At 49.9% G+C, this 26,521-nt stretch overlaps 1 protein-coding gene across 1 annotated transcript in view; it reads left to right on the forward strand.

Moving 5' to 3' along the window:
- Nucleotides 1-26,521, forward strand: part of CACNA2D4 (calcium voltage-gated channel auxiliary subunit alpha2delta 4) — a 112,046-nt gene that overhangs the window by 43,108 nt on the left and 42,417 nt on the right. The window contains exons 21-27 of the mRNA XM_045555209.1: nucleotides 11,230-11,291; nucleotides 12,252-12,319; nucleotides 13,290-13,335; nucleotides 13,407-13,504; nucleotides 14,978-15,071; nucleotides 21,202-21,297; nucleotides 23,324-23,451. Of these exons, the coding sequence (XP_045411165.1) occupies nucleotides 11,230-11,291; nucleotides 12,252-12,319; nucleotides 13,290-13,335; nucleotides 13,407-13,504; nucleotides 14,978-15,071; nucleotides 21,202-21,297; nucleotides 23,324-23,451 (592 nt within the window). The remainder of the gene's footprint in view (nucleotides 1-11,229; nucleotides 11,292-12,251; nucleotides 12,320-13,289; nucleotides 13,336-13,406; nucleotides 13,505-14,977; nucleotides 15,072-21,201; nucleotides 21,298-23,323; nucleotides 23,452-26,521) is intronic.

Consider the following 26,521-nt stretch of genomic DNA (forward strand, 5'->3'; position numbering starts at 1 on the left):
TACCTGCCCGTCATTTCTAATACATCGTTTCATCTTCCCACTTGAAAGGCTCTGATGTGTCTACTGAATCTGATTGTCCCTTAACATATTTACAAATGCCACCCGCTCCCAGGCAGCCACCCCTGCCTCCTCCTCCCGTTGCCCGTCTGCCTCAGCCGAAGCCACACGGCATCTGGCTGCAGCCATTGACCCAAGTCCTTCCCCAACATAGGCCTCCATGAAGCCAAACAAGAAAGCATCAGGAAGGAAGGACAATGCCTGGCATGCCTTTTAGACCCTGGACCAGTGTCTGCTTTATGTGGCATCTGCCTGGCTTTTTCTAAGTGCTGGGCTGAGCAAGGCCTCCATCAGGCAGACGGGACACTGTCAGTGATGTCAGGCCACCAGTGGCGGCTGCTGCTTCTCCTGATCCAAAGCAATCAAGGCTTCTTCCATGTGCCCCCGCCCTTACCCGAGCCAGACTCCTGCTCACATGCACAAGGGAGCCCTTACCTGGCCCAGCCGGGCCAGAACATTTAACCTATAATGAAAAATGTAATATGCCCACGGCAGGGTGGGTGTGGTGGCTCACACCTGTAATCCCAGCACTTTGGGAGGCTAAGGCGGGAGGATCCCTTGAGGCCAGGAGTTCGAGACCAGTCTGGGCAACACAGGGAAGCACGGCAACCGACTGGAGTGTGGCTGCACAATATCTCTGCAGACTGACCTGGCCACTGGGGGTTCTCTGCCGCCCTCTCCTCCCAGTGCCCGTCGTTCCCCTGCTGCCTTCACACGTCTCAAAGCCACCAAGGCAGAGTCCTAGCCAGACCCAGTGGTCTGAACTGCTCCTGAAACCTCTGCCCATCCCTTCAAAATTTGTTCACTGAAGCTAGTAACGCATTTACGTACTTACAGCTTCACGAAGGCTTCCTGACATACGGGTGCTTCTGCATAACGAAGTAGAGTAATGATGATGATGATGACCATGATGGACATTTCATAGCACGTGGGTGTTCACGTCTCCCTACTGCTAGTACTGCTGCTAACGATAACACAGCTGACATTTAGGGCCTGGGCTGAGCACTTCACAAGGACTAATTCATTGAACATGCACAACCTACGAAGTAGGTCCTATCCTATCCCAGTTTTACGGCAAAAGTATTCAGAGAGGCTAAAAATTTGCCTGGGGTCACCAGACAATAAATTGCAAAGCCCACAAGTATCTGCATCTAGACCACCACTCTCAACCACGCTGTGCAAGGCCTTTCTGTAGGACCGGCCCTGAGTTCTCAACTCTCTGGCCTTAAAGATTTTCCAAAAGCCTCTTCAGTGCAGCGTTTCTACTCCATTGCTGGTGGTCCTCGTCTCCTCGTCTCCTCGTCTCCCTCTGCGCCAGGATGCACGACTCCGCCCTCTCCAGTCTTTGCTGTCCCTGCTCTCCCTCCAGCAGCTCCGGAGCCGGCCCTGCGTGTGCAGGACGTTTTGCTGGCGTCTGGCCTCTGGCTGCTCTGGTCTGCTGTGCTCCACTCCTCCTCGATGCTGCCTGTCCTCACTGCCAGCTGCTCTGTCTCCCCCACGTGACCAGCAGAGTCCGCAGCCCACCCACTGCCTGCCGTCACTCCCAGCCCCGTCTCTCAGCCTGGTGGAGCATCTCGGTGAGCTCAGGCCTCAGTGCCAACCACCTTCAGGTCTAGTCTAAGCCGAGGGCAGTGCTGCTAAAGCGCCGTGAGAATATTGGTCGCCCTTCCACTCGCCTTCCTAGCACTCAGTCATCTGCTCCACGGACTCCCTGGGGACTTCACAGGCATCCTTGCTGCCCACGTTCAGTTCAGACCTTCCTCCATCTCCCCTTGACTCCAGACAGGCAGCTATGGTGGTGTTACCAAGGACGGTAGTAGCACCTCCAGAGTAATTCAGAGCAGGACTCACAAACTCGGAAACCTGTGGGGCCAGGCGGGTCCTATGGAGAAATATGAACTGGGCCTGGTGGCTCACGCCTGTAATCCTAGCACTCTGAGAGGCTGAGGCAGGAGGATCACTTGAGGCCAGGAATTTGAGACCAGCCTGAGCAAGAGCAAGACCATCTCTACAAAAAAGAAAAATGAGCTGGGCGTGGTGGTACAGGCCTGTAGTCCCAGCAATTCAGGAGGCTGAGGCAGGAGGATTGCTTGAGCCCAGGAGTTGGAGGCTGCAGTGAGCTACAGTCACACCACTGCACTCTAGTGGGGACGACAGAGTGAGACTCTGACTCAAAAAAAAAAAAAAAAGGAAAGATGAATGAACAAAGCAGACTGGCCTCGGCACTGGGAGCCGGGACCTGCAGCAAACCGGAGGGAGCATGTGCCATTGAAGGAGATGCCGAAATCCACACTTGAAATGTGCACAATGAATTCCAAAAATGTTAAAGGCACTATTCAAGCCAGTATCTAGGATATCAAACTTGTGAGGAGCCGAGCTTTGGCCTGTGCCTTGCCAGCAGGCTTTGCCCCAGTGCAGACCAATAACAGGTGTCATAATCTCTAACCTATCAGCAGCGTGCTGCTCCGATATCCTGGGACACACGTTTAAAAGAACAAACCAGAAAAGCAAAGTATCCTAGAGCATCTAACCTAGGACCCTTTTTGTCATTCTCATGCTGTTTGTTTAGAACAAATAATTAGCAATGGGGAAGAGAGGCAGGCATGGTGTTCTTCAGTAGCTTCCGGGTTCTCCCGCAGGAACCCTACCGATTGGGGTGCTCATGCGTGTACACACACACACACCATTAGCACATGCATGTGCAAACACACATCCCAGCAGCTGACACACCCAGGGCAGCTTTGCCTCATGTTCCTCCAGGGCCTTTGAATCCCTGTGCCCTGGATTTCAGGGACACAGGACTAGCGTCTCTGTGGTGCACTCTCTGTCTCCCTCTCTCACTCTGTCTGTCTCTCTCTCCTCCCCTCACACCCGTTTCATTTTTTTGTCCAGCAAGAAGAGGGAGACTATTAAAGGAGCAGATTGTTCTGATACCTCCTTACCCCCTGCCTCGTACCCAAACCTCTCCCGCCGTTAACGGCGTTCGGAGACCTCCCTCCCCCTTCTCTCTTCCTTTTACTTCAGCCTTAAAACAATATCTCAAAGTTCTAACCCCAGTCATAGAGGAGTAGTGTGCACTAGACTAACCCTCTGGCAGATTACAGTTATAAACTCTGGACAAAATACAAAAAACAAAAAATTTAAAGACACTTAAAAGAAACAGCCCTTAAATCAAGACAACCACACTGGGCGAGATACACGTTTGCACGGCTTTTTTCCTAAGGAGCACTCTCCAGTCTGTTTGCAGTGGAACAGCTAGAATCCAAGCAGAAAGCTGCAGTTATCATCTTAAAGTGTCACAGAACAGAATTTGGGTTCCAGAGTGTCTGGAAAGGAGGAGGGGTATCCCAGAAATGGGGGGCCACAGGGAGACTAGTCACAAAATCTATGCACAAGCTCCCGTCAAATTCTTGGCTGACTCCTGAACTGTGCATGCGCAAGGGAGCCTCTAAGCACCCACTGGAAAGCTGGAAACCAGGGCAAAGATTTCAGCTCTTGCCCATCGTAGTGGAGACAATTTGGAATCTGAGTTACACGGAGGTGACGAGGCTTGGTAACGCCTCAGGATTTGCTTTGAAAGCACAGAAGAACTAACTACACCTTAGAAGTAAAGATTATGTCCCAAGATCAAGAGATTCACTCTAGAGATTCACTGAAGATAAAGCTGAAATAGACTCACCCTAACGAAATGTAACCAAGACTCCACAAGCTCAAGGTGATCAACCAATAATTTAACTGCTGATTGATATAAAAATCAACACTCTTCGAGGGAAGACAGAGTGTCTACAACCTATTCCTTACAATATCTGTTATCCAATAAAAACTATTAAACCTGTGAAAAAACAGGAAAATGTGTCAGATAGTTAAGAGAAAAATCAGTCTTAGACACTGACTGAGAGATGACCTAGCTGTTGGAATTAGAGAAGGACTTTAATGCAGATATTATAAATATGCACAAGGAATTAAAGGAGAAGATGGTCATGATGCATGAATGGACAGAGAATCTCAGCAAAGAAATAGTTAGGGCTTGATTAAAGAACAGAACCACTATGAATGATATGAATGGATATAGGATTTTATTCTAGGGATTACACCTTACGAAGTTGTGGGAGCTGGTGAAGATATCTATGGAAAGCTGGAGTCTCTGCCTGGAATGGTGAGCTTGAAGCCATTGTAGGTCAGCAGGGCCAGCAGTTGGGAAGAAGAGCTGGACAAATGTGGGAGACAGCAAGGACAAATTGGAACCCATGAAGAAAACAGGAACCCAGGAAGATGGACTGACTGCCCCACATCTGACTCTCACTACCTCCAACCACAAGGACGTGGGTGACCTGCAGACGGAGCCAGTGCCCTTCACCCGGAGCTATGTATTCACCAGGCCAGGTCTCAGAGAAACTGAAGGAGGAGACCCAGCAGCAGCTGGGGACGCTTTGAATGTGGCTGCTGCCCATGCCAAGAAGGAAGCACTGGCACACCAGAGCCAACTGCAGCAGTGCCCAGCATGCTACACTGACTGTCCGTGTGCAAAATGGCTGCTGCTTCACTTCCGACTGGCAGACCTCATGCAAACTTCTCTTTTGGCCAACCTTACCTTGGAACCACGTAGGGAATTGAGTCTGGGAAATGTAGTTCCAGCTTAGCTGATTTGATGCAGTACAAAAGCACTACAAGGACAAATGAGAATTTTATTTTTATATTAGACCTATTTTAAAATTCAATATATTTAAGGTATACAACATGATGTTTTAAAATATAGTCATCCTCTGGTATCTGTGGGGGACTGGTTCCAGGAGCCCCCATTGATACCAAAATCCACAAATTCTCAAGTCTCTTATATAAAATGGTGCCGTATTTGCATGTAATCTACACACATCCCCCGTATACATCAAATCATCTCTACGTTACTTATAATAACTAATACAATGCATATGCTATTTAAATAGTTGTTACACTGTATTGTTTAGGGAATAACGACAAGAAAAAGCATCTATACTTGTTCAGTACAGAAGCAACCGTCCTTTTTTTCCTCTGAATATTTTCAATCCACTGTTGATTGAATCCAGGGATGCAGAGCCCACAGATATGGAGGGCTGACAGTACTTACCTTGATGTACATACACATAGTGAAGAGATAGATTACTACATAGAGCAAATTAACATACCCATCCTCTCATATCGTTCTGTGAGATATAATTTCCCTTTTTGTGTGTGCTAAGGGTACCTAAACTCTATGCTTTGGGCCAATTAGCAGTATAAAATACAATACAATATGATTAACTATAGTACTCCTGTCGTACGTTAGATGTATACATTTATTCATCTTCCAAAACTGCAGCTTTGGACCTTTTGACTGACATCTTCCCATTTTCCCCTCACCACTTCCCCTAACCCTGCAACCACCATTTTACTATTTCTATGTATTCAATTTTTTTTTTAGATTCCACCTGTAAGTAATATTACACTGTATTTTTTTTCCATATCTGGCTTATTTCACTTAGCACAATGTCCTCTAGGTTCATCCATGTTGTTGCAATTGACACAATCTCTTTCTTTGTTAAGGCTGAATAATATTCCTTTGTATATACATACATATATATGTATATATATCACAATGTTTTTATCCATTCATCTGTCAAGAGACACTTCAGTTGTTTCCATATCTTGGCTATTGTGAATAATGATGCAATGAACGTGGGAGTGCAGGTATCTCTAGGAGGTGGTGACCTCATACACTCCCTCACGCACTCTGGGCATATACTGCCCAGAAGAGGGACTACTGGATCATAAGGCAGTTCTACTTTAATTTCTTTAGGAGTCCCATACTGTTTTCCGCAGTGGTGGCACCAATCTACATTCCCACCAACAGCATACAAAGGTTTTCTTTGCTTCACACCCTTGGCAACACTTATTTCATGTCTTTTTGATAAAAGCCATCCTAACAAGTGTGAGGTGATATCTCATTGTGGTTTTGATTTGCATTTCCCTGATGATTAGTGATATGAGCACCTTTTAATATAGGTGTTGGCCATTTTTATGTCTTCTTTGGAGAGAAATGTCTATTCAGGTCCTTTGCCTATTTTTTTCTTTTCTTTTTTTTTTTTTTGGAGACAGGATCTTGGACTGTTGCCCAGTCTGGAGTGCAGTGGCATCATCACAGCTCACTGTAACCTCAAACTCCTGGGCTCAAGCGATCCTCCTGTCTCAGCCTTCCTAGTAGCTGGGACTATAGATGTGTGTCACTATGCCCAGCTAATTAAAAAAAAAAAAATTGTAGAGACAGGGTCTCACTATGTTGCCCAGGCTGTTCTGGAACTTCTGGCCTCAAGCAATCCTTCCATCCATCATGACCTCCCCAAGTGCTGGGATTACAGGCATGAGCCACTGTGACTAGCCTCCTTTGCCCATTTTTAAATCAGGTTATCTGGGTTTTTGCTATTGAGTTGTGTGAGTTGCTTCTATATTTTGGATATTAACTCCTTATTAAGTATGTGGTTTTTCAAGCACTTTTCCCAATCCATAGGTTGCCATTTCATTTTGTTGATTGTCTCCTTTACTGTGCAGATGTAGTACCACTAGTTAGATGTCCCACTTGTTTATTTTTGCTTTTATTGCCTATGCTTTCAAATGGAACTTTCAAAACCAAAAAGTACAATATCTGAAATGAAAATCTTACTGTATGGGCTTACCAGCAGATTAGGGAAAAAAGGCCAGTGAACTTGAAGATGGAACAATAGAAATTATCAAGTTTGAAGAACGGGGGAAAAAGTGGAGAAAAAAAGAAAAACAGAACCTCAGTGGTCTGTGGGATGATACCAAGTGATGTAATATATATATGATCTTGGAGTCCTAGAAAAAAAAGATAAAGAATGTAGCAGAAAAAAGTATTTGAAAACAAATGGCCAAAAGTGTCCTGAATTTGGTGAAAAATATCAACCTACGGATCACAGAATCTCAGCAAACACCAAGCAGGATAAAAATAAAACAACACCTGGGAACATCATAGTGCAGCTATTGAAAATCAAAGATAAGAGACAATCTTTAAAGAAGTTAGACAAAAAAAGATTCCTTATATAGAGGGAAACAATTAGAATGATAGCTGACATAACAATGAAATAATGGCTTAAAGGGCTGAAAGGAAAAAAATTATCAACCCAAACTCTATATGTAGAGAAAATATCCTTCAAAAATAAGGTGCAATAAAACCATTTTTAGATAAAAGAAAACAGACATTTCATCACTAACATATCTGTACTATAAGAAATGCTTAAGAAAATTATTTGAGCTGAAGAAAAATGATACCAGATGGAAACTGAGAACTACAGGAGAGACTGAACCACACTGAAAATGGTAAATAACATGGGTTAATGTAAAATTTTTATTTATCTTCTTAATTTCTCAAAAAGACAACTCAAAAAGCAAAAGTTTTGACATTGTATTGTAGGGTTTATAATGTATGTGAATGTAAAATGTATGACAACAATAGCACAAAGTGGAGCTATCACAAGAATGTAGTTAATTTGACATTATAAAAATCCAACCAATCAATGTAATTCACTACATTAACAGAATAAAAAAGAAAAGACATATGGTCATCTCAACAGATGTTAAAAGAGCATTTGACAAATGTAAACAGGAATAGAAGAAAACTTCCTCAATCTGATAAAAAGTATCTATGAAAACTTTTAATGGTAAAATATTTAACACTTTCTCCCTAAAATTGAGAACAAGGCAAGGATGTCTGTAAGCATTGCATTGAAGGGCTTAGCCAGTGCCACAAGGCAAGAAAACAAGATAAAAGACACAAAGATAAAACAGGAAGAAGTAAACCTGTCTTCATTCATGGACAAGATTATTGTTTACAAGAAAATCCCAAGAATCTACAAAACAACCATTATAGCTAATAGTTAAGTTTAGCAAGTTCACAGAACACAAGGTCAAATATTATAAAAATCAATTTTAATTTTACATATAGCAGGAAACAATTAGAAACTAAAATTATTTTTAAGTTCCAATTACAATAGCATCAAATAACAAAAAATACTTAGGAATAAGTTTAACAAGGGTATATTATGACCTCTACACTAAAAACTACAAAACATTGCTGAAAGAATATCAGAGTTAAATGAACATAAAGACATAACCATTTTTAGGGGTTATAAGATCAATGTTGCTAAGATGTCCGTTCTCCCCAAATTGATCTATAGATTCAACACAATCCCAATAAAAATTTGAACAGACAACATGATTCTAAAATTTGTATGAAAATGCAAAGGACCTAGAATAGCCAAAACTATCTTGAAATATAAGAACAAATTTGGGCAATTGATGGTACGTGAATTCAAAACTTACTACAAAGATACAATAACCAAGCAGGGTGGTATTGACAAAAGAATAGACAAATGGATCAATGAGACTGAATAGAGAATCCGGAAAAAACCCACACATATATTGTCAATTGATTTTTAACAAAGACACCTATGCAAATCAGTGTAGAAAGGAGATTCATTTTGACAAACGGTGCTAGGACAACTGAATAAATCAGTAGGAAAAAAACATTGAGCCATATCTCACACCACACAGAAAAATTAATTTTTTTGAATTGTTTTGTGGATCATAACATTTAATGTAAAAGCCAAAACCATAAAGCTTTCACAAGATAACATTGGGAAAATCTTCTCCACCTGAGGTTATGCAAAGATTTCTTAGACAAAACCACAAAAAGCACTAAACATAAAATAAAATTTGATAAACTGGACTGCATCAAGAACAAAAAAGCAAAAAAAAAAAAAAGAAAGAAAGAAAGAAAAGCAAAAAAATCTGCTCATCAAAGGTACCAGTAAGAAAATTAAAAAGCGGCCGGGCACGGTAGCTCACGCCTATAACCCTAGCACTCTGGGAGGCCAAGGCAGGAAGATCGCTTGAAGCCAGGAGTTTGAGACCAGCCTGAGCAAGAGAAAGACCTCATCTCTACAAAAAACAAAAAAATTAGCCAGGCATGGTGGCATGCACCTGTAGTCCCAGCTACTTGGGAGGCTGAGGCAGGAGGATCCCTTGAGCCCAGGAGTTGGAGGTTGAAGTGAGCTGTGATGATGCCACTGCACTCTAGCCCTGGGTGACAGAGTGAGACCCTGTCTCAAAAAAAAGAAAATGAAAAAGCAAAGACAGATTGTATCCAAAATACATGAAGAACTCCTACAAAAAGACTAACAACCCAATAAAAAACATTCAGAGTACTTGAGCAGACATTTCATAAAAGAAGATATGCAAAGATGCTCAACATGATTAGTCATTAGGGAAATACAAATTAAAGCTACAACAAGATTCCAATTCATACTCTTTACAACGGCTAAAATTTAAGACTAATAACAACAAATGCTGGCAAGGATGTGGAGAAATTAGAACTCTCAGATATTGCTAGTGGGAATATAAAATGGTAAAAACAACTTTGGGAAATTGTTTGGCAGTTTTTAAATGAAGGTAAATATATATTTACCATAAGATCCAGCAATGTATTTACCAAGAGAAATGAAAACACATGTCCATACGAAGACTTGTTCCAGTATGTTTATGGCAGCTTTATTCAGTCTAGCCCCATACTAGAAACAACCCAAATATCCATAATAGGTGATTGTAGAAGCAAACTGTGGTGTGTCCATACCATGGAATGCTACTCAGCAGCAGGAGGAACAAACCACTGAGACACACAATATGGATGGATCTTACAATCATTATGTTGAGCAGAAGCAGCCAGACACAACAAAGAGCACGTACTCTGAGAACAGAAGCCATCTGTGGTGAGAGTCCAGAGTTTGCCTGCGGAGGGCGCCACAGAAGGGGCAGGCAAAGAGACCGCAGAGGGTGCAAAGTCCCATGTCTTCACTGGGAGGTAATTACATGGCTGTAATCATGTATCAAAAAGTCATGTAACGTATCAAAACTAAAAGATCTGTGCATTTCACCCTTTTTTCAATTAAAAAAAAAGAAGGAAAATATTTACAGTTCTGATGCTCAAGCTGGCCCCATCTTGGGGCACAGGGGCTCCCTACTCCCCCAGGTCTCCCCTAGAACACCCAAGACTGCTGTGATGGAGGGAAACTGCAGGCAGGCTCTGGCAGAGGAGGCGGGAGGGCATTGGTAGAGGACAAGTCCAGTTTTGAGGACAGGGGCTTGATCTAAAGCCAGTTTCCTAGAGAAAGAAAGCTTTTTTTTTTTTTTTTTGCGCCATCCTCTCTCTGTGTGCTCCTTCCAACCTCTCACTCCAATTTCCAAAATGAAAAGTCAGAAAGAAGTGAAGAAAATAAGAGCAGGTCCTGAGAGCCAGTGACAAAATGTGGCTTTCCCAATGACATGAACTTTCATCAATGGGTAGGACAATCCACAGAACTTCAGAGCCCGGAACACATGCTCACAGCGGCCGTACAGGGGAGAGAGACTACTGTTAGTCCTGATCCCACGAGAGGACATGGTGCCTAGAACAGTGAAGTCATTTGCCCAAGAGCACACGACCTAGAAGCAGCTCAGCTGGGCTTGCCTCTGGGTTGTCTCAGCCCGGCCATGTCCTTAGCCACTTTGTGCACTATCTGATGCCCTGATTTATACAAATTAAACTGGAGCCTAAAAGATGGCGGCTTTGAAAGGAAAAAGAAGTTGCAAAGGGTGCGTTGCCCGGGGAGAAGTTACAGTGAAGGGGAGTGGTGTCCCATTCTCCCTTGGCTATCTTCGAGGGCTGGAAGGCTGTCAGCAGATTGTATACATATGGGCTTAATTTGGGGTACTAACTGACAGCCTCCTTTCCGACCCCATGGGAACCCTGTAGTCACCAGTCTACATCTGCACTGCCGAACATGGTAGCCACTAGTCATGTTGGCTGTCTAAATTTATGTGATCTAAAATTAACTAAAATCTGAAAATCCAGTTCCTTGGCAGCACATTTCAAGTGCTCCATGCTGCAGGTGGCTGGGGCCACCATGATGGGCAGACCTTGGTCCTCAAGTCCAGGCCACCAGCCCTCACAGCGATCTGCCCGTGATGTCAATAGGATGGGGCGTGTGGCGTCAGGTCAAGGAGGGGAGCAGGGACACACAGAGGTGGCGAAAACCCCAAGGGCACTGGGTGGGGGGCGGCAGCCGTTCTTCTCTCCAGCGAGCACTCTTGCCTTGTCTGCTCTTTCAGAAGCGAGTTCTGTTCCTGACCAATGACTACTTCTTCACAGACATCAGTGACACCCCTTTCAGGTGAGGGACCCATGCTGTATTTGCAGTGGGGACAGGCGTGTGGACTGTGAATACCAACTCGTATTTAGCTGGCAATGTTGTGGTAACAGCAAAAGACCCAGGTCAGCGTGCAGGAAACGAGGCGTAGACCGGCTTTGCCAGTGTAGCCGAGGGTGCAGGTTCTGCCGCCACACTGCTTGTATTTGCACCCCAGCTCCACCACTCACAGGCTGTGTGACCTCAGCCAAGTTATGTGACCTCTGCCTGCCGTGGATGTCTTGTCCGCACAATGGGGCTAACGGTAGTAGCTGCTTCCTGGTGCTGTTGTGAGCATTAAATGACATGGTCCATTCAAAAATCTTAAAGTAGTGGCTTCTTAAAAGATGAAAGGATCAAACTTGATGATCTCTTAGGTTCTGTCCAACTGTACAAATGTTTGACGCTAGGCATCACACAGACTAGGAAGCAAAGGGTCCCTACCTCTCGATCACCTCATTTCTCCGTGTGGCCCTGGTCCCTGTCCCCGACTACTCCTGAGGACGCCTGAGGAATGTGGTGAAACTGCCAGAGCCCAGGCCTCACACAGCCAGTTTAATCGGAATTTCTGGATTTGGAGCCCGGGCACTGGTCTTTTTAAAGTCCCTATTCAGCCCAGGTTCACAACTGGCGCTCCCCGGGGAGGGAGGGGTGGCAGGAGCCACCAGGTGGGCCGGAGTCTCCTGCTGGGGACGCCTGTGAGCCGCGGAGGCCCCTTATACTTCAGGATGGGCCCTGAGAAAGCAGGAGCCAAGAGGGCCCTTGGTCGCAGGATTTCCAGGTCCTTCTCAGGGGGAAAGGCTGATGACAAGACAGAAGTGCCGCCTGGGTTCTGGAGGGGACAGCTGTGAGGCCAGGGCAAGGGTGGGGACAGCTCCCAGAGCTGACAACAGGCAGGAAGGGGCCCGGCCATGCCCTGAGTGTGCTTTCTCCTCCCGCCCGCAGCTTGGGAGTGGTGCTGTCCCGGGGCCACGGGGAGTTCATCCTCCTGGGGAACACGTCTGTGGAAGAAGGTGGGTCGCGCTGCCCTGAGCCAGTTTGGGGAAACGTGGATTCTCCTGGGACCCTGGGCAGAGCCAGTGTCACAGCCTCCCTGGAGGGCTCGACGGTGCCACTCAGAGCGAGGGGCAAAGCTGGCTTGCTAGGGCTGCCATAACAAGACACAGCAAACTTGGTGGCTTACAACAGAAGGCGAGAAGCCCGAAATCAGGTGTTAGAAAGGCCGAGCCTCCCCAGAGTCACCTGGGCTTGTTTGGGGAAAGGAGCTCCCCCTTCAGCCACCGGCCTTGTGGCCGGTGTCAGAGCAGCAGGCCTTTTAAGACTTCCCAGATGCCCCGCTGGCCTTTGCATCTTCTTGCCCTACAGCTTAGCAAGACCTCGCCTGAGCACCTCTTTACTCCTGAGCTCCGAGGAGGTGCCGGTAGGACAGCTGCTCCTCATGCATTCAATCCCCAGCACCAGCCGGGCACATCAGGGCAGGCTCTGTGCCAGGCGAGGCCCACGGAGGCCCCCGGAACAGCAGGGCTCATCTCAGGGCTCGCCCACAACTGCCCCTTTAGCTCAGTCGGGTACAGCGAAGCCAATGAAGCTGACGTCGCTGGTTGCAAAGTATCAGGCCTTCTGGGCGAGATGCTAAGAGGAATTGGACGCGGCTCCCTGGAGGGACTGCCGTCTGGCAGAAGCATGAGGACGTGCCCGTGATAGCTAGAATCCAGCCCGGGAGGGAGGAGAGACGTGAGAGCCGGGGAGGAGGAAAAGGTGGCCGGAGGCGGGAGACGTGTGCACACAGGCAGGACCTGTGCAGACCCTGCCCCGCTGGTGGCTGGGTTCCTACTGTGAGCTAAGAGCAAGGAAGAACGGAAGCCTGCCCCTCCCTGCGCCAGGAGCCTGCCGGGCGGCTCCCACCCAGGCGGTGCCCGGCTCGCCCACCTCGCCCGCCTCGCCACTGTGGGCGCGTCATCCTGAGTGTGGTCTCCATTTCAGGTCTGCACGACCTGCTCCACCCGGACCTGAGCCTGGCCGGGGACTGGTAAGCAAGGAGGGGAACGGGAGGAGGCAGGGGGCATTTTTCAAGGTGACACTGACCCCTCTGGGTTCCAGGATCTACTGCATCACGGATATCGACCCCGACCACCGGAAGCTCAGCCAGCTGGAGGCCATGGTCCGCTTCCTGACCAGGGAGGACCCAGACCTGGAGTGTGAGTGCCACCACCCGCAGGGGTGGGCTTCTCCTCTGGGGTCCTGCAGCTCAGGACTTCGAGGGGGGGAGGAGGGAGGATGCCACGTAGCCCTATCCCTGGAGCACAAGGACAGCTTAGAGAGGACAGGGAGAGCCTCAAAGAAAAAGGCAGAACCAGCCTTACTAGGAGGCCAAGCTGGTGTCTAAGCATTCTTGAAATTGTGGTGACACGGATGTGTCCCCATATTGGGGACCGAGTTCTTTTTCAGCCTCTACTGACAAGCACTGTTGAGGCCCAGGGGATCCACCTGGCCATCGGCTCTGTCCCTGCTACCCCTAGAGAGGCCCCCAGGCAAGCAGCTGACGCTGCCCCTGAAGCCCTCCTCTCCGCAGACGGGAGCGTGGGCCGCAGGGCCCCTGGAAGCCTGCCTCTGCGTGTTTTCTGAGCACTGATGCAATTGGTGACTCGGTGGGCCCCACCCTTGGCATGCTCTTTCCTCCTCCTCTTTGGAGAAGGAGCAGGTCATCCTATCACGAAAGTCTCTCCCTCTCAAGGGGACTCTGCCTCCCATCCTGGCCCAGCTGGGCACTCAGATGTTCAGGCATTAATTCCACTGCTGACTCTGGACGAGGTATGTCCTCCGCCTGCGCCGGGCCCCAGGGCAGGTGCCGACCAGGCCTCTGCTCACGTGGAGCTCACAGCCCGGTGCAGAAGGCGGCAGCATGAGGAAGTGCCGATGCGCAGATGTGATGGGCCCCTGCGCAGCGTGAGCCGCGCCCTGACTAGGGGGCTGCAGGGGAGAGAAACGGGGCCTGCTTGAAACGTCTGGTCCTGGAAGGCCACCTCTGTGAAGAGGTGTCACGGAGCTAAGGATGCAAGAGCCCAGCCACGTGGCTTAATGGGCTCTCCTCTGGGGGTGCTGGAAACACGTGGAAACTAAACAGAGGTGGTGGCCACGCCACATTGTAAATGTCCTAAATGCCACCGAATTGCATATTTAAGTTGGTCAGTTTTATGTTATGTGAATTTTACCTCAATAAAAATAATAATTTTTTTTAAAAAGAGAGGGAAAAGCAAGAGCCGCCCGTGCAAACAGCAGGGAAAAAGCGTCCCAGGCAAGGGAACAGCACGCGGCAGCTTCTTGGCGAGGAGCGTGGCGGGCTGGAGTCCCAGGCCGGGAGGCCGGCGTGTGCCACAGCCCAGAGCACAGCGGGAGGCGGGGAGACGGAGAAGCAGGCTGAGCGGCTCTTGGCCCAATGTCACCACAGGCGTCTCCGAGGCTCACAGAATGTTAGGACTGGAAAGAGCCCAAGGTGCTGCTCAGTTCTGCTCACGGCCCCTGGCGCTGGGGACGCAGAGGCGGGCAGAGGGAGGCGGCCTCCTCACGCCCGCTTGTCCGCACATCGAGTCCCTGGACTCCAAAGGGCGGTGAGCGGTGCTCCTAATCGTGGCGGAAGCACGAGGCCTGGTCCCCTTTTGTTTTGCCCCCAGGTGACGAGGAGCTGGTGCGAGAGGTGCTGTTCGACGCGGTGGTGACAGCCCCCATGGAAGCCTACTGGACAGCGCTGGCCCTCAACGTCTCCAAGTACGCACGGGTTCCCGGGGGCAACGCCCAGGGGCCCAGGTTTCCCTGGCTGAGTAAGGGCCCCTGCTGCCACCTGGCTGGTGGCTCAGGACTCCTCCCACATCTCCTGGCCTAAGATGAAGACACTGGCGGGGGCGAGGGACCTCCACACGGCCCCAGGGGAGCGGCTTGGCAGAGCTTCCACACGCAGCAGAGGGCTGCTGCCTTCTCTGCAAAAACACCACGGGCAGGTCTCCCGGGCAGAGGTCTCAATCCCCACCCCAGGACAGCCCCATTCTGAGAGCTCCTCTCCCTGGGTTGGGCTCCAGCCGTGACAGCCCATTAGCCAAAGTGCCCTGCCGAGAGCCTTTGTTTCCAGCAGATAAGGTCTTGACACCAGTGAACTTGACCTCCCAGTCCCTTAGATCTCACTCCCTTTGCTGGTCTTTACTGGGGCTATCGTGTTTAGTGACCAGGTGGACAGATGAGCGGCATGTGCGTGTGAGTGCGTGTGTGCGTGTGCGTGTGAGTGCTGAGGGGCAGTGTAAGACGCTAATGAGGTTAAGGTCACACTGGGCCACACCTGGGTCCTGAGTAGGAAGATTCAACATTGTGAAGACGTCAGATCTCCCCTAAATTAGTTTATTAATGCTATCCTTATAAAAACATCTACAGAATTTTATAGGGACAATCTCCTATTGCAAAAAGCAGAACGTGGCATGCTCTGCGTGGTGCGCTTCCACACAGGAGAGAGGCTGCGGACAGAGTGTCTGTGTGCACGTGTGTGCGTCATGCCCGTGTATCTCTACACGCAGTACCTAGGGAATGCTCCTGAGGAAACCGTCCTCCCTGGTTGTTTGAGAAAAATGGGTAACTGAAACAGGGATGAAAAGGACACTTTTCACTGTATAGTTTTTGGTGTGATTTGGAACCATGTAAAATATGAGCTATATAAAATTAAATAAAACTAACAGAGAGAAAGAAAAAGAATCCAGGGGACCAGGAACTGCTCTAAGTACTTAGGGTGCATCAACCCACCTTGCCTCACTACAACCCTCCGAGGCAGGTGCTGTCGTCACCCTTGGTTACAGATGAGGACACCAAAGCAGAGTGACAGCCAGCACCTTGCCCCAGGCCGTCTGCCACGTGGGCCGCAGACTTGGAATCAAAACCTGGCCCCTGGTCCCAGAGCCGAGGCTCCTGACCCCTCTGCTGTGCCCCCACAGAGGGCCGGACCACCAGGTTTGGAGACAAGGGGCATAATCTTCATCTCTCCAAGCTCAGAGGATAACCACAGATGTTTTTAATGTGGAGAAACATTGAGAAGCAAATATTCTTAATCAGAGTGTACATCAGAAAAGACTCCCTAGGGAATTAATATAAACTAACATAAAGCTAAGGAGAAAAATTACATAACCCTAGATGTAGAAAAGGCATTTAAACAAATAGTAATATCATATCCATTCATGTTTTAAAAACCACTCCATAAAATTAAGATCGATCTAGACTGAAAGTCAACATCTTAACAGAGCTAGAGGCTCTCCGGGGACAGCACGCCCACCTCCCTCCAGCTGCTTAGCAGGGTCAGAAGATACCAGAGCAGTCAGATGAGAGAAAGCACTTAGAGAAAGAGAACTGGGAGGAAAGGACTCAAACTGTCTCTATTTAAAGATGATAAGATTATATACCTGGAAACTCCAAAAGAATTAAGGGGGAAACTACCATACCCAATAAGAGAATTTAGTAAAGTAACAGGTGACAACAGAAACCAGATAAGGAAGGTGTAATACGAGAAGGCTTATTTAGAAGGACAAGAAACAAAATATGATAAAGGTATAAGATTATAAGAACATGTTCTATAGTTCTATAAACTATAAGAACTGGCCAAAAACCTATATAAGGAAAATTACGAAACACTTTTGAAAAACACAAAAGTAGACTACAACACATGGAAAGACAGATAGTGTCTTTGGATAGAAGGATTCCACATCATAAAGATATTAATCCTTCCAGAGTTAATTTATAAATTTGATGCAATCCCAATAAAAATGCCATGCCATCAGCATTTTTCTGGGTGCAGATAAATCGATTGTCAAGTTCATTTGGAAGAACAAGTAAGAATAGCCCAGAAACGCCTGACAGAGAAAGCAGTGAAGTGAGGCTGGGCCTACCACGACGTCACAACACGTGACAAAGCCCGCACGAATCATAGCGGGTGGCATTGGCACGTGAAAAGGCAGGCTGGCCAAGGGAATGGAATAGGAAATCTGGAAATTTGTCTAAATGCATGTGGGAATTTAGTATATGACAGAGGCATCACGTCAAATCAGTGAAGGAAAGATGGATTTTTAAATAACTTGTTTGAAAGCCATATGGAGAATGATAAAGTTGTGTTCTTTTCTCACACCATACACCTGGATAAAGTCCAAATGACTCAGCGATGCAAGTGTAAAAAATGAAACTATATAAATACTAAAAGAAAACATAAGCCAATTGCTCTAAAATCTAGGAGTGGGGAAATCTTTCCCAACAATGACTCAAAATGCAGAAGCAACACAGGAATGACAGATAAATTTAACAAACGGCAAAAATAAAAACACAAGCAAGGTAAAAAGAGAAACAACAAACTGGAGAGATGTTTGCAACTTATAAAACAGATAAAGGCGTACTCTCTATATATTATATATTCACAATAAGTAAAGAAAATAGAGACATAAAAGACCAACCACTCTAGAGGGAAAGTGGTCCAAAGATAAAGACAGTTCACAGAGGAAAAATGCAAGTAGTCCTTAAATATTTGGAAAAATGTTCAACGGAGCATTTAGTTTTAAATGCAAGTTAAAGCTATATCCAGAGTGGACTCCCCATCCATGAGGCTGCTAGCCATGTAACTGTGGGCGTGCAAGGCTGGCCCAGCTGTGGGGAGTCAGACATTCCGCATGTTGTGGTAGGAACACAAAATGCTTCCAGCCCTGTGGAGGGAACTGGATGACATCTACCAAAATGACATGTGCATTTATGCTTTGACCCAGCAATCACCCTTCTAGGACCTTATCCCAAAGATACATATTTTTGAAAGCAAAAATATGAGCCATTCATTACCGTGCCTTTAATTACAGCAAAAGATTGGAAACAACATGCATAATTGCACCGTGGTGGATCTACCTGATAGCATTTTATGCAGCCTAGAAATACTTCTATATACTGCTATAATCTTCAGTAATGAGGAAAAGTGTGAATTATACCCCCACTATTTATCTAAAAAGAGGAAATACAAATATATTTTCATAATTACTTGCACATACATACACATAAATATGCATGTATACATGTGCACACACATATACACATGTATTTTTTAATGGAACAATAAACCAAAAATAAGGTTACCGCTAGGAAGAGTGAAGGAACAAGGAGATACATACAGAGATAGACTCCTCTGAATATGTCTTATTTTTAATATTGACTTTGAACCCGTGTAAATGCCTTATCTAGTTATAAAACAAAATTAAATTTTAAAAAGCAACCTCTAAAAAATTGAAAGCAAATGAAACAAATAAGCTTGGCTGTTTATCAAATTCCTGAAATAACCGTAAATAGGGTAATTCTTTAGGGAGCTTTATAACTGTAAATATTAAACAAACACAACCTCAGACTGTGGTCAGCACTCACATTGCTAGAAATAATACTGGCATTGTTATTCTGAATAGGTAGAGCAAATAGGACTAGGTTAATGTCATCAGGAACCAAGATTTTCAGCAAAAGAGAAAAAAGATGCAAATTTCAAGAATCAAAGAAATGTAGCTATAATGCTGAGTCTGAACTGGAAATATCAGTTTGAACTCGTGATGTATTTTCTCTTAAAGAAATAAAAAGGTGATGCTAGTGGACTCTGCGTGCTAGTGCTCACCCAAATGAGCCCTGCTCCTTGAGAAATGTCTGTCTGACTCCATCACGGGTGGGGCACGCACATCGTGACCCGAAACGTCTTGTCCTACCAGGGAGCTGGAAGCTACCAAAGATAACGAGATTGTGCCAAAGGGACCACCCCAGGGCCAACTGAAGGAGCCTCTCTCTGGCCAAAGGTGGGACGATCAGAGCAGCAACAGTTATAATACCTGCAATTGGTTAAAACACATGAAATATGTTTTTAAAAAACCTTTGGGTTCGTAATGGTACTGGGGAAAAAAACCTCATTGGTCATCTTCGGAAGATGTTAAGAAAACAATGCATTATTCTAAAAACTGGTAAATAAACAGAAAGAATCAATTGTACAAGTTGTACTTCAGGATAACCAAATATTGATGAGAGGAGGTTTTTATTTATATAAGTATTCCAGGTGAAAATAAAATAAAGAAGAAATAAAGGAATAAGCCTATTTTGCAACCTCTAATCAATCTGATAGTGTGTGGCTCTTGCTGAAGGACACAGTGTCTGTGAAAACGCAGCTGAACCTGGGCAGGCCCCTGGGCTGGCTGCTGGCCGGGAGACCCTGGGGTGGGAGCGCCTGTCGTGACACCACAGCCCCCCAGTGGCCAAATCCAGAGACGCGGAAGTCCACAGACAGATGACCTAGTTTGCTCAGGAAGTCGGCTGCGTGGAAAAGGGAAGGGGAGAGGGAGGGTGGCAGGGCAAGGGGACCAGGTTAAAAGGTGGAAGATGACTGCTAACGGGGGTTCTCTTGCGGGTGGTGAAAACGTTCTACAATTCACAGTGGCGATGGCTGTACAACTCTGTGACGACACCAAAAACCATTGAATTTTACACTTTCAGTGAGTGAATTGTATGGTATGTGAACGATATATCAATAAAGACACACATATAAAGAGAGACAGACAGAAAAGTTATTAATACCAACCAGTTGCAAAGCATGGACCTTAGTCAGACTCTGATTCAACCAAACTTAAAAAATTCATAAGGCAATTGAATTATCTGATGATATTAAGGAATGGAGGGGGGTTAAAGGTGTGATAATGGCATTGAGTTGTTTTTTAAAAAATTCCCTATATTTTAATAACACAAATTAAAATTAAAATATTTACCCATGAAATATCTGGGATTTGCTTCAAAACAGTCTAGCTGCGGGGGCCGGGGCGGGCCGTGGGGAGCGAGGCCTGACCCTGGCTGGGGTCGTCGAGCTGAGCTGGGGGTGGTGCGCTGGTGAGTCGACAACCGGATCAGGGTCTGTTTGGGGAAGCCCAGGCGCCCGGGCCCACCCCAGAGGGTCTGACTCGGCGGGTCTGTGGCAGGGCGAGTCCGCACCATCCTGGTCACCCTGTGCGAGCCCCCTGTCTACAGCACGGGCTGGGGAGACCCTGTCTGGGTCTCCAGACACTTGTCCTCAGGGGGTGCTTTAATCCAGTTCCTGCCCTGTCCACGGACGCTGTGCGGTGCCACTGGTGCCCCCCAGCCCCCGAGGGAGACTCCAACAGCCTCGCTCTGAGCCTCATGAGAAGAGGCAGCCTTTTCCCTGGGCAGGGCTTCGGGGGCTCCTGCCTCGTCTGCTCCCCCAAGCCCACAGAGGCAGTCACGGGAGAAATCAGGGCATAGCCTCCGAAACTCTGGGCCAGGAACAAGATAGTGCCAAAGTTAGGACGACGTCCCGCCCTGGTGCCATCGCCATGGCTTCACAGCTTTGAGACTGGAGGAAGGCAGTCATGTTGCAGGGGCTGGCGGACTTGTCTCACTGGCGAGGAACGCGGCCCCCCAGGGCGTCTCCCGGGTGGGTACAGACGGTGCCTTCTCATTTCAGCGATCAGGGCACCACGTGAAAAGGGCTGAAAACTGTGAGGGGCCATGTGCGTGCTGGTCGTACGTTCCCATTCCTTGGTCCCAGGACAGAATCTCCTGCCTGAGTTCCTTCTGTCTTCCAGATCCAACCCCAGGGGGACAAATTGGGAGCTAGACCTGACAAAGCAGAGGCTGGCCTGGGGTGTCCACTCAGCCGGGGGGGTGCTGCCCGGACCCCGGCACCCGATGCAACGTACTGCAGCCAGCAGATGGGAGTGACTCCCCGAGAACTCAGCCCTCCAGGAGAGTTTCCCCTGAGCCAGGTTGGGAGCCAGCTGGGAGAGGCCCAGAGACCCCCGCAGGCCTCCCTGTGCCTCCTGTGCCGCGTCCGTGCGGTGACTGCTGCCGCTTTGCCCCACAGTGAGACGGAGCACGCAGTGGACATGGCCTTCCTGGGCACCCGGGCCGGCCTCCTTAGAAGCAGCTTGTTCGTGGGCTCCGAGAAGGTCTCCGACAGGTGAGTCCTGCTGGCCACCCTGGGAGGGAGCCCTGCAGGGTGGACAAGGACAGACTCTTAGGCGGGTTCACGTGGCGGTGGGCGGACTGAGACGTGGTCTCCGGCTTACTCAGCCCCTGGGAGCCCAGTGGGGGCAGAGGGTTGGGATTTGCAGTTGCGAGAGTGAGAAAAGCAGCCCTTCCGCCAGGCCCACACGTGTCCTGGGGGCGTCCCCGGGAGAGGATGGCGGGTGGGCGGTCAGGGAAGACAGAGGCTTTGAGGTTGAGGGTCAGTCAGAGATTCCACTTAGGGGCAGTCTCTAAGAGGGGAACCCTAAATTGCTTTCCTCTCTGGGACTTGTCTCTGTGTGACAGGCCGTCTTCTGGCTGTGCCCCCTTCTCTGCAGACACTTCCCCACCCCTGAGGGGCGAGGGGCTGCCACTGGAGCCCTGCCCATGGAGAGCCCACCCCCGGCAGCGTCAGCGCCAGCCACCGTCTCGCCATGTGGGGGGCTGCCGACTCTCACCTCCTCTGGCGAGGTCCCAGTTCCGGCTCGCTGCGGGGCATGGGAGGCTTAAGAGGCCAAGCAGAAAGGTTCCACTGGGGTGATTTCCCCCTCCTGGGGGCATTCAGCACTATCTGGGGACATTTTTGACTGTCACACTGGGGGAGGTGGAGAGGCCGCTACTGGCCTCTAGTGGGCAGAGTCCAGGGACGCTGCGGCCCTGCCGCTGTCTGGCCCACCACGTCACTGGGGCCCAGGCCACGAAAGCCTGCTCTAAGCAAAGGCCGGATCTGGGAGAACCAAGGGCCCAGGGGAGGAGCTGAGGAGAGCAGTGCCACCTGCCCCGCCTCCAACCTGGAGAGGAAAACCGGTGAGGCCACCCAGCCCGGGAAAACAGCCAAGGGCCGCTGGGCAGCCTTGACCCCACTGTCCTCCCCTCCCGCCCGCCGGCTGCTCCTCTCACTAAATCCAAGCACTCAGCCATGGAGCACCATCTTTGAGCTCCTTCCAGGACTCTGTGACAAATCCACACTTGCTAAGCAAAGCTGAGGCTTTCTAGGAAAACAAATTAAGTTGCTCTTCCCTCTCCCTCCCTCCTCCCGCCCCTCCTCCCCTCCGCTCACTGGAGAGGTGGAGAGGAGAGCTCGCTGCTGCCTCGATGACCCTTCTGTATCCTCGGTGCTCCCCCAGCCCCTCTAAAAGGCTTCTGAGAATGGAAGAAGGAGATCTCAGCACAGACAGCCCCTCCCAAGGTGGCAGAGGCCTCTGCTCCCGTGAGCTCTCCCAGAGGGCTCCCTGCAACCGGACCTTTCGGAACGGCAGCCCCAGGGACCGTGCAGCAAGGCAGGTCGCCTGCAGGCACGAGAGCCCATCACTCTCAAAACCAAACCTCAGTTCCTCACCGTGCAGATCACCCACAGCAGCACTGCAATGCCCCACTCCCTCCCCTGCCTCCCACTCTGCTTCTGGACGCACCCTCCTCCCGTGGGCTGCTGTGTGCGCAGGGAACGCAAAACCATGATTAGCAAGGCAGAGCTGCTTGGCACAGGGAGCTCACAATGCCTTCAAAAGCCTTAGCGCAGTCCTTCTGAAGGAGCTGTTTGGGGGAATCCATGCCCCTCTATTAGAGCCTTGATGGCGTTGACTGTGCAACTGCTGCCCTCAGACATGCCACTGAGCCAGACAAAAATAGTTTAGACCACACCCAAAAGAAATAAATCCTGCAGACAAAAGAGTTTGCATGAAAGTGGAAAGTACTCCTTCATAACACAGACCCTGCACCTCTTCCAGCTGCTTGTGTGCCATCAGATGTGACACCATTTTGATTCTGGAAGAGTCAGGAATTGCTGGGGACCATTGTGTGGGGTGCTACTAATGTTGGGGCTAGTGTTTCTATCTGTCTGTCATCTGTCAGCAACTCTGCCAAAGCAGAGGGAGTACTCTCTTGGCTCAGCCAAGGTGATCTTGCAAGGAACCAGGAAGAAGGGATGGCTATATAGGTTCCCAGGTGTCTGGGGAGGTACCAAGTCTTCCTCCTTGCAGGAAGTTCCTGACGCCTGCAGACGAGGCCAGTGTGTTCACGCTGGACCGTTTCCCGCTGTGGTACCGCCAGGCCTCCGAGCAGCCTGCTGGCAGCTTTGTCTTCAACCTCCGCTTTGCAGAGGGACCAGGTAACCCACAGCCCTTGCTCCCGGGCCAGGGCCAGGATCTGAACGTCCCCTCCTGTTGTGCTCTACGTGGGAAGTGGGTGGGGGTGTGGAACAAATGTCCAGACCACCAGGGTCCTCTCCCTGCCTTCCTTCCTGACACTTGCTGGAGGCCTGAGAAGGCTCCTTCCTGCCTCCCCTGCCAGGGCCCCGCGCCGGCCATGGGCTGACTGCCGGGCCCCCAGCCAGCGGTCAATGCCGGGCTCCCCTACCCAGCACAGGGCAAAGGAAAGGGATTCGCCCGCAAGTCAGGAGGGCTGTGTTCTGGCCCGAACTCCAAACGTGAGGGCAACGGAAGAGTTGATCTCTAAGATTCTTCTATTTCTACAAGTCTGTGTGTCTCTGAAAGTTCCGTAAATCACCGGGCTCTTCCCCAAAAAAAGAAAGCAGCCTGGTCCCCACTCCCTTCGGGAGCAGCCACAGGGAGCTCCCAGCCACCCCCCCCCCCACCAGGAGCTCTCAGCTGGTGGGAGGGAGCCTCCCGGGTGCACGGGAGGCACCAGGGTGGCCGTCACCGTCCGCCAGCAAACCCTGACGAGGCCAAGGACCAGGACGCTCTCAGAGCCGGCAGGCACCCAGCACCCAACCCCAGCTCCACTCTGCAAAATGGCCCAAAAAGGAAAAATTAAGTGGCTTTAACAGAGCACCAGGAAAATCGCAAAATGTTTAGACCTGAGAGGGCCCTTAGTGCCAGCATAGCTTTACCCTTGAAGAGGCTCTGGCCCAGGAGGTTGAGGAGTTTGTCCAGGGGCCCAGCATTCTGTGGCGGAGCAAGGTCTCCACCGGTAACCACTGGGGAGCTGATCCCAGCCCAGTGGGCCCAGGGCCTGGAGAGCCCCCACCTGCGGGAGGATGAGCCACCAAGGGGGGGACATGTGTGACAGGAGGGCCGCAGGCTGGTGGTCAACTTGGAACTTCCCCTTCAAGGTGCCCTTCTCCCAAGGGCCGTCCAGCCAGCACCGCACCAAAACCATCTCAAGACTAAGATGGAGAAACACCCTGGCCCAGGCTCCAGGGGCTCCTCCTGGGACAAGGACAGGGCAGGCAGACAGCAGGGAGGAGTCCCACCTCTGTGCCCGCTGGAAGCCTTGCTCACCTTGTGCTGGCTACACCTGCCTCCCCAGGCACCTCCCTCCCAGGCACCCAAATGAACACACTTTCCAAAAGTTTTCTGCATATAGCTTGTTCAGTCTGCACGACCCTGTGAGATAAGTATTCTTAGTGCTCAACTTACTCCAGGAGAATGTGAGGCTCAGAGAGGTTCTGTGACTTGCCCAGGGTCACACAGCAGGGGAGCTCCAGAGCCAGGCTAGAACCAGGGTCTGTCCCACCAAAGTCCAGGCTCAGTTGCCATACCAAGCATAAGGCAGGAAGGGGAAGAGGAGGGGACATTTTTAGTCCCAGTGCAAGCTCACAGGGAAGGTTCTGAAACCCAAGGGGAAGGTCCCCTTCCCAGACTCACTGCACACGCTGGGGCAGACAGAGGCGGCTCTTCCTCCCTGGCCACCCCCGTGTGTAGTAGCACAAAGGGCTCCCAAGGAGGGGACCCAGGATCCTGGGGCGGGTCCCTGGAGTGAGGCCCTGGCCCCGGCTTCAGCCCTGGAGCACGGTTCCCTTGATAGCACATTGTCACACGGACCCTGGCTGCCGGCTGCTGGAGGAGCGGTGCGTGGTGGCGAGGTAGGAGGGCCGGCGGGTGGGGAGCGGGCAGCCCAGAGAGGGAGCCACTGCGGAGGGGGCTGGTCCTCACCTGCTTGCACACTCGCTGGGTGCGTGCGACACGTAGACACACGCGGACACCTCTGCACACTCCCATCCACCCCAGAAGAAAGAAAACGACAATGATTTCATTTTAATGTGTGGTGGGGGGGACCTGTGGCTTCTGAGAAGAAGGAGGGCAGCCAGCCCAGGGTGGGGACTGCCAGAGTGTGTCCCCAGGCCGTCACCACTGCCCTTTGCCTGTGGCCTGGTGGGCTGAGTCCTGCCCACACGGAGCCGTCTTTGCAGTCGGTGCCTGGGAAACCTGCCAGCACGCAGCAGGCTCGCCAAGGCCCGGGTGGCTCAGGCCTGTCACCCCCTTCTGCAGCCCACCTGTCCCTAGGCCAGCCAGGGCCCTGCCCACCAGCTCATGGCACCCTGCTCGCTCACCCCAGGCGCAGGGCCAGGTAGCTACTGCGACCTGGAAGCTGAAATTCCCAATATCCCCAGGGACTCCATCATTAGGGCCTCCACACCCGCACGTGGGTTTCCTGCACACCTGTGCTGGCCGGAGCACGCATGCACACACATGCACACGCACACACGCACACGCGCACACACACACACGCACACACACACACACGGAAAGTCTGTCCCAGAAAGCAGGCTGCAGGGCTCAGCCACGTCACTGTCCTCTAGGTGTTTCTGGAAGAAGGTGGGGAAGCCGACTTCTGTGCCTGTTGTCTTCCCTTAGACTTGGTTGTGGCAAACTCCTAGAATCAAGGACAGCCTTACATGTTATAAGTTCCTAGAATCCAAGGGTAGGTTTAGACGTCCATGATGACGGCAGGTGCGGCGGGTGATCCTGGCAACATTGCAGATGTGAGAAGCCGGCGGTCAAGCCCCATTACAGCTGACGCGGTCACGGTAACAGTGTCCACACAAGACTCCGTGACCTGTTTCCTTCATGTCGAATTTGATATCAAGACTTTCTGACAAAATATGATAGCACATTGTAAAACTTTACCCCTTTCTTGGAAGTTTTAGTGATAGAATTCGGCCTGCAGACAAAAGTACTTTGCAAAGGGGATGTCTTCCGGGCCGGGCACCGGGGAAAATTAGGAAGCCTGAGGTCAGGTGGTGGCCTGCCCACCTCAGAGCCAGGCAGCTCCGTCTCAATGCCCAGCTGAAGCTGCCTTAAGTTCTGCACCTCCGCTGGCTGATTCCTCTAAAAGAAGTGGAAAAGGCAGCTTAAAGCAAGCCCTGTGGCCTCACAAGCCTGGCGGAGTGTCCCAGAAAGCCAGCGAGGCACGAGCGAGGGCCGGGGTGGGGGAGA

This window comes from Lemur catta, chromosome 6 (genome assembly GCF_020740605.2).
Source record: "Lemur catta isolate mLemCat1 chromosome 6, mLemCat1.pri, whole genome shotgun sequence".
NCBI classification, from domain to species: Eukaryota; Metazoa; Chordata; class Mammalia; order Primates; family Lemuridae; genus Lemur; species Lemur catta.